Source organism: Akebia trifoliata, chromosome 13 (assembly GCF_017979445.1).
Source record: "Akebia trifoliata isolate Shusen 1 chromosome 13, ASM1797944v1, whole genome shotgun sequence".
Classification (NCBI taxonomy): domain Eukaryota; kingdom Viridiplantae; phylum Streptophyta; class Magnoliopsida; order Ranunculales; family Lardizabalaceae; genus Akebia; species Akebia trifoliata.
Window position 1 is genome coordinate 3,981,502 of NC_141387.1, and position 14,728 is coordinate 3,996,229.

Here is a 14,728-nt window from a genome sequence, read left to right on the forward strand (position 1 = left end):
AAGTTGCTAGAAGATGAGGATGCAATTTTTACGCTCATTTTTTCCTAAAATCGGTTTGAAGTTGAGGTTTTAATCATAATTTTATATAGAAAAATCAAGAACTTATATAAGGGATTAGAGTGAGATTGAAAATGATAAATTGAAGATTTAATAGATTAAAATAACTTACTAGAGGTTGTAGGGCATGCGGATGACTAATTTTTGGAAAATAAATCCAGGGTTTTTGGTTATTGGTTGAAGAAGAGGACATTCTATTTATTTTTTCTTTTATTAAGTTGTAATTGAAAATCCTTGATTTTTCTTCTCAAAATTAGACATCTTCTATACTTGGAAAAATATTTTTATCTGATTTAACCTTGTAAAATAAATTTGCCTTCCAACCTCCAAACATCAAGAACAAGATAAGATTTTTGAAGTAGAAGAGAAAAATTTTGATAAAAAAAATTGAAGGTCTTTACAAGGGATTAAAGAGAGGTCATAAAAAGGATGGATTAATGATGAGTTTAATAGATTAAAATTACTTACCATAATTCTTCTCTAAAATGCCTTCGTCTTTAACTTGCAACCATGGTCAAGAAGAAAATTTTGCCAGCCTTAGAAATTTTTTTAACTTTCACTATTATAATAAGCGTGTTAGTTTAAGAAATATTTTTAAAATGTCCTTGTCTTAACTTTCTTGAAATTGGTGTTGTTTTGATAATTTTTCTATAATATACAAGAGCCATGTTGGGGTGGGATTTACTGTGATTCTCACATTTCTGACTTTGATGCATACATAATCGTAAATGTATTTCCTCGAGATACAAATACAAAGTATTTACAATTATTTGTGCACCTTCATGTCAGCAATGTGAGACTCATAGTCTATCCAATGTCCCCCAGCATTAGTGAATATATAATAGTAAGGTGTTTGGTGATTGATCATATTATATTATCGTGAAGATTAAAATTATCCTTATAAAAATTAGAATTAGATTAAATTATATTTTATTTAAACTTTATATCTAACCTAAGATTCTTTCTTATCATCCTCTAAATAAATTACATTAAGATTTTGTAATATAATACTATGATCCATAGAGTCATCATCACAGCCAATAATCTTTTGATACCATATAACTCAACCCTTGTTTAATTCTCTTGGGATGGCCAACAACTCCAACATCATCACCAGCTCTAATGTCTCCTTAGATCTTATAATTCATTCCATTTTCTTGACTCCTCCTTGAGGAAAATTTGTTTGATAAGTTGATCTCTTATCTCAATTATTTTCAACTACCATTTCATCTCGTTGTCCCCGAACACTCCCCACCAAAAATAATACCTTATATTAGGCTTGCCATTTAAATAATATCTTTCATCTAATCATCAAATCTTATTTTATTGACATTGGTCACTATTATATATATTAGATCCACCTGATCCAACCTAACCCACGTTGTTGTTTTGTGGAGGTTTGTCGTCATGCGATATGCTGCAGTTCCATCTACAATATCTAGCTACAATAGATGTGTGGCAAAGATAGAATTTTGGAACATTACTCAGAGTCTGCAATTGCCATTTAAAAATCCAAGAATGTAAAGAGGATGAGAAAAGTGTAGATTGAGTACTCGAAAAATATTATAAGAGGAGTTGAGGTTGACGACCATTTGATATAAAATTTAAGTAAATGAACTATCAAGATACCACCTAAAAGTCAGGGATCATTTAGAAAGAAACAGGGTCTATTAAGTCATCAAACCATTACCTTCAATCCCTAGCAAAAAATCATTGATTTTTCTTTCCAAAATCCATTATCTTCAACCCCCTCCCCTCTTGAAATCTTACACAATGTGAAAAAAGTCCAAATTTGGCTGCCTTCAATGGACCAAGAGGTCGAATTGACGTCAAATTATCTTTTTCCAATAGGCTGAAACTGTCAAATTAATGAAGGATGAGAGAAATTCGACACTTCTAAACCGTCAAATCTGGGAACATCAAGAATTTCGATGGTCCTAGACGATCAAAATTCAGTTTCTAGAATTCGTGGGCCTTGGCCCGTCAATTTTTTATATCGAAATTTTCAATTTTCACGTAATGCTATCTTGTTCTTGAGGTTTGTAGGTTGGAGATGTAATCTTTAAGGTTGAAGAAGCTCAAAAGTTTGGCCTTAGATATAGAAGAGAATGGTTTGTAGGGAAAATCAAGGGTTTTTGACAAGAGAAATCAAGGGCATTTTGGATATTTTATATCAGGCTTGAAGACGAGGGTGGTGTCACAAGTTTGGGGATTCTCTCCAATCTGGATGGCTATCTCAAAATTTTATCGTACTAAATGACATCATTTATATAAGAAGTTATTTTATATGAAAAAATAAAGGCTATTTTTAAAAAAGAAGACTAATTGTTCTAGCCCTTTATATATTAGCTTATATCGTTTTTCAGTCTAATTTCTTATTATTATATTAAGTCTTAACTAATCGCTGGTTAAGACTCTTTCTTTGGTTTGGGAAAATTGAAATAGTCAAATGCTTGGCTTTCACTTTTGATATAAATTCAATATTTTCTCTGTATTTTGCACTAAAAAAGTGAAAACGTGTAGGTGTAATGCACTGACCTTTGGGTGGTGAAAGATTGGGATTTGTCAAAAAAAAAAAAATATTTATTTATTTGGGACCTTGTTTTCTAATACTCATCATATTAATTATTAAAGGACCATTATTTACTTTTTCCAAGTCAATAAAAACGATATATATAATTTCCATGGTTTCTCATAACTTCTCCATCAATCGACTTAGAAACAAACTTTAATAATCAATCTTGCTAATATAAAGCCAAATTAATTATTTGATATTGTAGAAATGGATTTGGCCTATGCAGACCAATTCAAGACTAATCAAATTTGAGACATTAATTAACATACACATATAGGATGAATAATATATATTACTAGTGTAACATTGCAGATGGCATGTGATATATAAGATTACTAGCTACTTATGTCCAATATTAAGAAAACTAGGTGATTAAGAAGGTCTAGAGCACCAACAAATTATCGTCCTTCTACTGATGTTATGGTGGCTATATCTATCGAGTTCATACCACTTATATTCGTAGGCAAGTCAGACTCTGTATAAATTCTCTCAGGTATAAATGCAGGTTGCTTTGGAGGAGGAAGAGTTGTCTCACTGCCAAGCATGACAATTATTGTAGACATGGTTGGCCTATCAATCGCATGTTCTTGCACGCAAAGGAGTCCCACATGTATGCATCTCATCAATTCGAAAGAAGAATATGAGTCTACCAATGATGGATCCATCAATTCCAATGCCTTTCCTTCATTCCACAATCTCCATGCCTGAAATATTAATAAGTATTCCAACTTGAAAATGGTAAGAAACAATCGATCAGATTGTAAATTATACGATCTAGGATAAATGGAAATAATGTGCTTACATATCCTAAAAGGTTTAAAGGTTGTGCATGGTGATTAATGCTTGTATTCCTCTTACTGCTCACAATCTCTAATAACAAGACTCCAAAGCTGAAGACATCGGATTTCTCAGAAAATATCCCTTCCATGGCATATTCAGGGGACATGTAACCACTGCATTGTAAAAGAGTTAATTATTAATGTAGAGAGAACTAAAACAGTGAATCATGGACTTAGCAAGTGAATCCTGAACTTGCTTCATTATTAGATAACCACACAAGCAACATATCCAAAAACCCAATATTAAGAGTGAAAACTAAAAATCCAATTCCATAAGCTATGGAAATTGAACTCCCTTAATATTGACTCATTAACATAAGGGTCCCACTAACTGATGGCCTACTCACGGGAAATGAAGACATTAGGGGGGAAACATCATGTTAATTTGTTGAAGGAGTTGGGTTTCCATTTTTTACTTTTAGGGAGTTGAGGATTTTGATCATGTTTGCACACATTGCATGCTAAGGACCATAACCAGATAAACAGGTTTATTCATGAAATGATACTTACTATGTTCCGACAACTCTCTTAGTATTTGCTAGTGTTTGCTTCCCACCAAATATCCTTGCCAAGCCAAAATCTGAAATTTTGGGGTTCATATCCTCGTCCAAAAGAATGTTGCTGGCCTTCAAATCTCGATGTATCACTCTCAATCGAGAATCACGATGAAGGTAAAGAAGCCCCCGACCGATACCATCAACTATGTTGAAGCGTTTTTCCCAATCTAGCAACATTCGTCTGGTTGCATCTAATGCACATACACATCATAGTATAATGACTACAAGAGAAGGTTAGTGAAATATACTGTTAACATATATGATTGAATCATTGGTATTTTGTGATCTAGACTGTTTGTTTAATGAATCAAAAAGTAAATTTTGAATCTATTCAATTTATATTTCTTCCAATAAATATTACATATATTTATCACAAAAGAAAAATATCAATATAAATCTTCAAAAGAGTATTTTGGGTATACTAACCAAAGAGGAACAAATCCAAACTTTTATGAGGCATGTACTCATAGACCAATATATTTTCTTCCCCTTCAATGCAGAAACCTAGGAGCCTAACAAGGTTCCTGTGTTGGAGTTTGGATATCAACTTAAGTTCATTCTTGAACTCTTCAATGCCTTGTCCGGAGCTTCTCGATAGTCTTTTAACTGCTATTTCTTGTCCGTCTTGTAGAGTACCCTGAAGAAACAATACTTCATTGAAGGTAGTGTTCATTTGCAAATTAGTCAATGTCTAGCATTTAATATATTAAAATTACCTTATAAACAGGACCAAATCCCCCCTCCCCGAGCTTATTTGTAAAGTTATTTGTTGCTATTATTATGGTCTCAAAGTCAAAAAATGGTAGATCCTGGCTTTCTCTTCCCCTAGCACGATCTTTCAAAAAATTTGCTTGTGGAGAATCCCTGCAGTTCTCTATACTTCTACCTAAATGAATAATCTCTGCAAACTCTTTATTTTTCCCTGTATTTGAAATTGAACACCAAAAACATGTATTAACTTAGATGTGTGAAGGTTTGACGTTTAGCTACATGGTTAGAAAAACTTGTAGTGAGCATTACTATATTCACTAACAAAAGTAACGAGGCACTTACCTCTTCGTTTCAGCTTCAATCTATACAATATGTATGCTAAGGCACTCAAGGTTATTGATCCAACAATGGATATAAGTACAATGATGTATGTCTTACGTTTCTTTTCACCTGCATACGAAATGTGAGTGAAGATGAAAAGTTTTCTGTACAGCTTTCATAAAATTTATCAAAATGCATGGATATTTAGATTCGACACAGATTGTCAAATAAACTGGAAGGCATAATAAGCTTCGAAGAGATTATAGTCAATGTTGATTTATCATTGAAATGTGCTAAGTGAAGGAAGATATCATAACATCTATGTCAACTTTTATTTTTGAAATGCTTCCAAAACACCTCAATCTGATGTATAAACTCTTTGTATTTATATTAGATTACTTACTGAATTCTGAATGTGCAAGGCGAAGGAAGAGATCCTCCCCACCGTCAGAGAACTTCTGAATATCGATCAGATCTCCACTCCAAATCAAACACCCAATACCACTAACATATGAATAAGCTACACAACTACAATTTTTCAAGCACACGTCTTCACATTCCTTCACATCAAGAAAAGTTAAAAAATCTGAACGATCCGGTAAATTCATCCCTTCTAACTTCAGAAAGCGGTCTCCTTTCTTCCCATCTAAACTACTGTTTGTCGAACACTGCAGAGGAGTTCTTCTAACACAACCACCCATCCACTTCTCCTTACTCCATTCCTCGGCAAATTTCGATTCAAACCCTCTCAAGCACGTACAAATTGGTGATTTAGTAACATTACAAGCTCCAAAAGGCCCACATGTACCATAATTGTCGCATTGGTAACTAGGTGCCACCCAAATTACATTCCCTTTCTTGTCTTGATAAGTACTCATTTGCCTTAGAAACCCCATGGAATCCAAAACAAAAATTGTTACGAACAAGCTATTGAATTCAAAGAATGACAAGTGTGACCCTCCTCGATTATCAAGGGAAAAGATTGCACCACCCTGGGAGTCAGAGTACATGGTTGGTATTCCAATAAAGCCGGTCATATTCCATTGCCCAGTTCTCCAATGTCGGGCAGACCCATTCCAAATGACGCATTGTGCTATTTCTTGGTCATCTAGTCTCAAGGTAAAATTTCCTGGGGATGGGTCACCAGCACTTTTCCATGAAGTTAGGAATAGCTTTTCACCGGTCTCTGGGGACAACCCCAAAGTCATATTTGCCAAAAAAGTATCCGAAGGGTAATCAAAGCTCTGCCATAAAGAGTTAGTGTCTCTTGAGTTGTTTGTTTTCAAAACAAGGTTTCCTTCATCCAAGATTTGTGCTATTAAATTATTGGGCGCACCAATAATGTTTGTCGACCATAGAATGTTTTGCATTCCATCCAAAAGCACAAGATTTCCATCTTCGCCGATTGTTAGAACTCCAGAGAAATCTCTTACAGGTTTCTCTCTGTTTGCGACCCATACTACTTTTTGATCAAAGATTTTCATGTACCATATCCCAACATAGCGTGTACTAGTATTTTTTGGACCAAAGAAGCCTAATTCAAAGACTTTGCCTTCAGATATTATTGTTTCTCCATCTTTGATCGGTTGGGTTGGAGATATAATGTCTGTGGCAGTGCAAGACCGTAAAACAAACAAGTAAACAATCAAAATAGATGAAAGAAGAGAACTTACTTTTCTGTTTCCAATTCCCATTTGCATCAAAACATGATATTCCTAAGACCAAGAAGCTATCAGATATAGTCTACAACTCTCTTCTGATCACTTGGAAAACTGGTCTTAATGTAAATTACAATAGCAACCAACTGATTAATTTTTTATTTATTCTTAGTTGGACTTGGCTTGCAAAATAGACAGTCCACTTGCAAATAACCTCTCTGTAAAATAGAAAACATAACCAACAACTAAGTTCAATTGATAGAGTGAAGACTTTGCATATTTTAAGCCATTCAAGTTTTTGTAAGAGATTAGGATAATATTTTTAATATAACAATGTAAGATTGAGGTTAGAATTGCAAATCAAGTCAAGGGTTAATAATCATTCTACTATGCACCACTACTCTGATGACAAGTGCCATTGTTTACATATTAACCCAATGTCAATTGTGAAATACTCAATAAAGCTGCATTTGTGTCCACTCAAGAACTCGTCGTGGCATTGTGTTGTATTGGCAACATTCAAGTAATCTGAAAAATCTAGCAATTTCAACCCCACCAACTTGAAAAACTCATTTCCTTTCCCCTCATTTGAAGTTGATCCACTTGTTTTACATTGCAGTCATGGTTTTAAATCGTCTGATATGTCTTGGTATCATCCACCACTGAGTCAGATAGACAAGTCACACGTATTGGACGAGATTTAAATCCACGGTTCATTTTTCTAACACACCATCACATCCAATCCCCCAAACAAAGATTGAATAGATAATGGTTACAATCATGAGATATTTACCAAAAAGTGATCAACTTTTGATAAATTTACGATTCCGGCTCACTGTTCATTTTAATTACCAAAATGTGGACGATAACGAATTCGGAGGTTTTTAAAGTGACTATTTCACAGGTTTAAAGTGACAATTTCATTTTAAACCTGCGAAATTGTCACTTTAAACCTGTCAAATAGTCACTTTGTTCTGAATTTTTTTTAACGAAAACGTGATTGTTCACGTTTTGATAATTAAAATGAACAGTTAGCCGGAATTGTAAATAACTCACTTTCAGCTGACGAAATAGTAATTCACCCTACATTAATTCAGTTACATAACCATATAATTACCCTAACTAAATGTAAATTTGATTGAGTGTTTCTCCATATACCTAAATACAATAGATTATAAATAGATACTCTAATACCACATTTCTTCATTCCTGAATAATACTGGGATGAAGCCCTTGCAAAAGCCGACATATTGACAATTTAAATACCTTACAAAATGTCCCAAAATTCACCTTCATCGACTAACTACAAACCACTAACCTTACCAAAATAAAATAAATAAATGTCCCAAAACAGATGAAATAAGAGAAGTTTATTTTCTGTTCCTAATACCATTTGTATCAAAAGATCCTGTTCTTGAGAATCAAATGCAGTGTAATGAAATAGGACTGATGTTATCAAAATTGTAAAATTAGCCAAAAATCTAAAGTTTGATTTAATTAACTCCAATAATATTTTTGTTTGAAGGGAGACTAAGAAGAGTCTAGGACCAGTTAAACAAATAGATTTCTATTTGAGTAATCTCATGGAAATTAATTTAAATGTGATAGTATGTGATCAGTGATTACAATCGACATCTTTACGTGCTAATTTTTATTTTTTAAGAACACCTTCTGAGAAGTTGAAAGCACTATATTCTTTGAAGAAAATGTCAACATTTGAAATTATTTCTGACGATTTTTTTTTCCCGTAAATAACAAATAGAGAATGATTGCAATTGCCATTTAAGAATCCAAGAATGTGAAGAAGGTGAGAAAAGGGTAGTCTGGGTACTCCAAAAATATTATAAAGGGAGATCGAGAGACCATTTTATATTAAAAAATATTTATTACATGGACCACTGAAAAGTTAGGGACAAGTTAGAATACAAAATAAAAATACCTTCCACAGGATCTATTAAGTAATTTTACCAACAAAATTTTCCTATTCAGCTTTGTTCACAAATGATTGTCTTCAATCCCTTGCCAAAAAACCATTGATTTTTCTTCCAAAAACTCATTGTCTTCAACTTCCCCTAGAAATCCTATTTTGTTCTTAGGGTTTGTAGGTTGGAGATATAATTTTGGGAGTTTTACCAAAACGTGTATTGAAAATTAAAACAATTGCAACAATGATATACTATTCATTTTGATTCCGAAAAAAATACAAAAATATTATTTTCAAAATTACAATATTTTAGCAAAAAGATAAATTTTAAAATGAACATTTTTTAAATATCAAAAAATGATATTTTAACATCTATATAATAAAATACATCAGCGGATCCTATTTTGATACAGTTTGTGAGAAATAAACATCTCATTCTAATTATAGTAGACTGGGATCTATATTTTTTCTATATTGTCTTTCCTTTCCTCCCCCCTCTCTTTAATAATATCCCTCCAATTTTACTATATTTTTTCTTTTACTCCCATTTCAATAACACCCCTTTAGTTTCTTCTTTACCCCTTTAACCCACTTTATTATTTTCTTTTTCTCTCCCTTTCTTAATAAATCTCTAACTTTATTATTTTTTCTTTTATACCCCTTTAACCCAAATAAGATGCACATGCCATAGGCATGGGCGAACTCCAATCCTTTTATAAAACAATATACATTTCCCCTGTTTAAGTAAACAAATAGAAATATAACTATTTTTGGACAGTGATGTTTCCTTTTAAGATTTGATTTATTTCAATACTCAACAGTTTTTAGGCATTTTTCGACGTTGATGGAGATCTAAAAACTCGTAAATCATCATCTTTGTTAGAATTAAGGTATTGTAGATTTATAACAAAACTTGCATATTTAAATACTAAAGGTTTTTTTTTTTTTTTTAACCATGGAATTTGTTGGTTTTCAGATCTCCATCGATATTAAAAGTTAATTGCAAGGCTGTCAAGTGCTGAAATAAACATCATGGTACTAAAATAATTTCATTTCTTTTTGGTTATTGAAACAGGGAATATGTATACTGTTTCATTCAAGGATGCTAAAAGAGTATTTTTGGTATTAAAACACTATTAATTTTAAAATTTTCCGTTTTGGTAAAATATTTTCATTCAAAAAGGGTTATTTGGCATTTTCAGAATTAAAATGAATAGGGTGCTGTTTTAATAAATTTTCAATTTTTCTATGCTGATTGGTAATTTTCTCTATAATCTTTAAGTTGAGGAGGAGACTATAAAAATTTTGCCTCAATATATGATTTTTGCCGTTTGAGAAAAATCAAGGGTTTTTGACAAGAAGTTGAATTCAAGGCATTTAGAACATTTTACATTAGACATGAAGACCCAATTAGGGTGTATGTCACAAGTTTGGAAACGGGGGGAATTCTCTCAAACCTGGATAGATAGCTCAAAATTGAATTTTATTGTATTAAATGACATCATTTATATAAAAAGTCATTTTATATGAAAAAAATGATTAAAGGATAATTTTTGAATGTAGACTTACTGTTCTAGGTCTTTTTGTATTAGCTTATATTGTTTTCAACCTAACTTTTTAATTATTATATTTACTCTTAACTAATCACTGATTGAGATTTTTAGTTTGGTCTGGGAAATTAAATTTGAAGTAGTCAAATGCTTGTTTTTGACTTTTGATAACAAATTCAAGCTTGTCTTCGTATTTCTCACTAAAAAAATGAAAATGTGTGGGTTTGAAGGAACCTCTACATTGAATTACACGAGGAATTTTCAGGGAGAAATTTCAAATTTTACGGAAGTGTAGGGGTATGAAATAAATTCAAAACGCCACGTGTCTTGTAACAATGAGGGTTCCTTAAAATTTCAAAACTGGCTACCAGTTTCAAAGTCGAAATCCTCCAAGAGATTCTTTAAAAGTGTATGTTAAAATAAATTTTGAAAAGAAAAATTAATACAAGTAATGTATGTTTTGAAAATTGTAAGATGATTTCTAGTTAGCCCTCTGGATTTTCGTCACAAGACATCCAGAGTCTTCAAATTGATGACATAGCCCTTGACTTCTATCTATGAGAGCATAAGAAAATGACCAAGATATCCTTATCTTCAACCTCTATGCTAAAATCTCTAATTTTCCCCCCAAAACCCTTTGTCTTTCAACCTCTAGCGCAAATATATTCTAACCTCTTCATCTGGCCCTCAACCCATAGTCTTCAATCCCTTGCCAAAAAATACTTGATTTTCTTCTCAAAACCTATTGTCTTCAACCTACCCCAGAAACCCTATCATGTGTCTCAAGGTTTGTGCTTTGTAGGGTTGTTCTTTAAAATAAAAATTAGAATGTAAAGACCTCGTAATCACCAATCACATACTATCACATTTAAATTTAATTTCCATGAGACTAGTCAAATAGAAATCTGTTTGCTTAGCTGGTCCTCCCTCCAAACAAAAATATTATAAGAATTAATTAAATGAAACTTAAGACTTTAGGCTCTTTCAACTAATTCAATCACATCACAGTCCTATTTCCTTACTCGGGATTTGACTCTTAAAGAACAGGAACTTTTGAAACAAATGTGTACTGGGAACAGAAAAGAAATGCCCCTTATTTTATTTTTTTCCGTATTGTTTGTCTACTTGTTTGTTATGGGACAATTTATTTATTTTTAATTGACATTGTGTTAATTATGTGAACAGTGACACTTGTAATCAGGGTAGACTCACATAGAGGAATGAATTTGTATCCGTTGACTTTATTTGCAACTCTAACATCAATCTTACATTATATTAAAAATAGAGTCGTGATGAATGAACGCGGTTTTAGTACACAGCTGACATGATAAGGGCATGGAACCATAAAATGTGCAGTTTTGTGCCCTGACCATGTTATCTGCGTACCCAACCAATCGCGTGCATTCATCATTATTCTTAAAAATATTATCCATATCTCTTAGAAGAACTTAAAATATATTAAGTGTTTTTTCTTGTCAATTGAACTTATCTTGATGGTTATGTTCTTCTATTTTTCAGAGAGTTTCTTTATTGGTGGACTATCTATTTTGCAAGTCAAAAGTCTAATTAAAAACAACAAAGTATTAATCAATTAATTGGTATTGTTATTTACATTCAGACCAGTTTTACAAGTTTTCCAAACAGAGTTGTAGACTATACCTGATTACTACTTGTTCTCTCTTATGAATATCATGTTTTGAGGCAAATGGGCATTGGAAACCAAAAAGAAAGTTCTTTTATTTCATCTATTGTTTGTTTCACAATCTTACACTGCCACAGACATCATTTCTCCAACCCAACCGATCAAAGATGGAGAAACAATAATCTCTAAAGATGATGTCTTCGAATTAGGCTTCTTTAGTCCAAAAAATACTAGTAACCGCTACGTTGGGATATGGTTCATGAAAATCTTTGATCAAAAAGTAATAGAGAAGAGCCTTTAAGAGAAATATCTGGAATTCTAACAACCGGCAAAGATGGAAAATTTGTACTCTTTGCTGGATGGTATGCAAAACATTCTTTAGTCGACAAACATTATTGGTGTACCCAATAATTTAATAGCACAAATCTTAGATAGATGAAACCCTGTTTCGAAAACAAGCAACTCAACAGACACCAACTCTTAATGGCAGAGCTTTGATTACCCTTGAGATGCATTTTTGGTTAACATGACTTTGGGGTTGTTCTCCGAGATCAGTGAAAAATTATTCCTAAAGAAATCATGCAAGGCTTCTTTTTGTTAGAACATCATTTTTGGATAAGGTTGTTACTTGTTTTTGTATATTAAAACAGTTTATTAAATAATGTTCTCCTTACACATCATTGATATTGCCTTTTTTTTTTTTTTTTAGAACGATTGAGTGGACTAGTCATATTATCTATTAAAAATGGTTAAATTTAATTAATAATTGAACCGTGCTGGAGTGACCTCAAGATTGGACCTCATATCACCCATCCTGACGTGAAAGTGGATGGGAACTATAGTTGGTTCTTCACTCATATTTCAATAAAAAGTATCTATGGTTTCCATACACTTTCATGTCAAGATGTGCAATGTAAGGTCCTAAAATATTTTTATTATTTATATTAATATTTTTTAATTTATTCGAACTCTCAAAATTTACAATCTGATTGTTACTGAAAATTTTCAAGTGGGAATACTTAATTATTAATGTTTGGCATTGATAGGCCAACCATGTCTACAATAATTTTCATGCTTGGCAGCGAGACAACTATTCTTCCTACCCTGAAACAACCTGCATTATACTTGAGAGGATGTATACAATGTCTGATTTGTTTCGAACATAACTGGTATGATCTCGATAAATACCTTGTTTTCTTAATAGTGGACACAAGTGGCTTGCAATCTGATACAAATCACTTGCCATCATCCTATATGTATGTGGTCTTGTCTCAAATTTGATAAATTCTGAATTGGTCCGCATAGGCCTAAACCACTTCCACAATTTCAATATCAAGAGATTAATTTGGCTTATGCTAGCAAGAGACTGACTATTGAAGTTAGCTTCTAAGTCAATTGATGGGGAGAAAGCGCGTAAATTAAATGCATGATTTTTATGGATTTAGAAAAAATAAATAATAGTTCTTTAATTAGTGTAATTTGATGAGTGTTAGAAAACAAGGTCCCAAAAAAATAAATTATTATTATTATTTTAACAAATCCCAACCTTTCCCCACGCAAAGGTCAACTATACTAGACCCACATATTTTCACTTCTAGTGCAAAAGACAGAGAAAAGATTGGACATTATAAAACTCAAAACCTTGCATTTGATTTGACTATTTCAATTTTCCCAAATCAAACTAAGAATCTTAATCAGCTATTAGTAAAGAATTATAAACCAATAAATAAATTAGGACGAAAATGATGTAAGCTAATTAACAAAATATGTTTCTATACATAAGAGCTGGAACTAGGGCTGGCAATGGATCAGATCAATACCAAATCGATACAAATCTGAATTTTTTATTATATGATCTAAATCTGATCCGATCAAATCAATAAAAATTTGAATCAAATGCAATCCAACTAAATGTTCACTCAATTCTAAACCAATCCGATCCAATCTGATTAAATGCAATTTACATATATGATTTTGTAATTTATGTTAATCAAGTTTAATTTTGTGCATAGGTCTACCAAAAGTCAAGAAAGTATGTACTATGTAGTAGAATTTTTCTTAAAAAAACGAAGAATTAAAATCAATCCAAATTTTTAGCGGATTGGGTTGAGGTTAATTTAAAATTTATCAGATCTACAATTTTCAATCCAAATTTTAGATCCAAATCCTATTTTTTCGGATCAAAACAAATTGGAGGTAATCAGACTTTTTCATTATAACAAGATTTGAAAAATCAAGGTACGACCAACCCACTTAGGCACCACTTCTTTGACCATTTCTTTCAAATATGACATATTATTGACCCTTCCATTAGCTTGGTACCAAGACATGTGCTTCAAAATCAACGTTTGCAATAGTACATTAGGTATGAAGAGCGATGTCTCGCACCATTTAATGTTTTTTAATGGGCATAATCTATAAAAAATATTTTCAAAATCAAAGTAATATTATTAGAGAACTTTCACTATCACACTAAACTTTAGGAATGGCACACCAATTGATAAAGGTTGAATTTTCTTTTCGTGTGCTGAATATGATGAAATTCCGATTTTGGTACACCGTTCATTTCAATTCCCAATACCTGTTTTCACAACGAATTTGTCACTTTTATAGCCCTTGAACTCTTCAAAACACACGGGTTCCCCTAACCATATCACAAATATCATCACCAAGCTCCCCATATTTTATTAGTATATGATTGATTTTGGAAGATTCTATTGATAAATAATCTTTTATATATAGCCCACCAATCCAATCTTGAAAATCAAAAGAATATGTGTGCTATTAGTAAAAATTGGCGTGTTAATAGAAGCAGCGGGTGGAGCCACATAGGGGCAATTGGGGGCTATGGCCCCACTGAATTTTTTTTAAAAGAAATTAATTTTGATATACCC

At 32.3% G+C, this 14,728-nt stretch overlaps 1 protein-coding gene across 1 annotated transcript; it reads right to left on the reverse strand.

Moving 5' to 3' along the window:
• Window positions 1-3,030: 3,030 nt before the first annotated feature.
• Window positions 3,031-6,754, reverse strand: LOC147387389 (G-type lectin S-receptor-like serine/threonine-protein kinase SD1-13). The gene is made up of 7 exons (XM_086421577.1): window positions 5,464-6,754; window positions 5,082-5,189; window positions 4,745-4,950; window positions 4,455-4,665; window positions 3,982-4,219; window positions 3,435-3,585; window positions 3,031-3,336 (listed from the first exon to the last, which is right to left on the reverse strand). Exons 1-7 carry the CDS (start codon window positions 6,752-6,754, stop codon window positions 3,031-3,033), a joined length of 2,511 nt encoding a protein of 836 aa, XP_086277703.1.
• Between the last annotated feature and the right edge of the window lie 7,974 nt (window positions 6,755-14,728).

Excerpts from the sequence above, each read along its gene's own strand:
- LOC147387389 (XM_086421577.1), bottom strand. The coding sequence starts at position 6,754 with ATGGGAATTGGAAACAGAAAAGTAAGTTCTCTTCTTTCATCTATTTTG. Across the intron at positions 4,666-4,744 it reads GATTTGGTCCTGTTTATAAG|GGTACTCTACAAGACGGACA; the intron begins GTAATTTTAATA and ends TTGTTTCTTCAG. Across the intron at positions 4,220-4,454 it reads TTTGGATTTGTTCCTCTTTG|ATGCAACCAGACGAATGTTG; the intron begins GTTAGTATACCC and ends TATGTGCATTAG.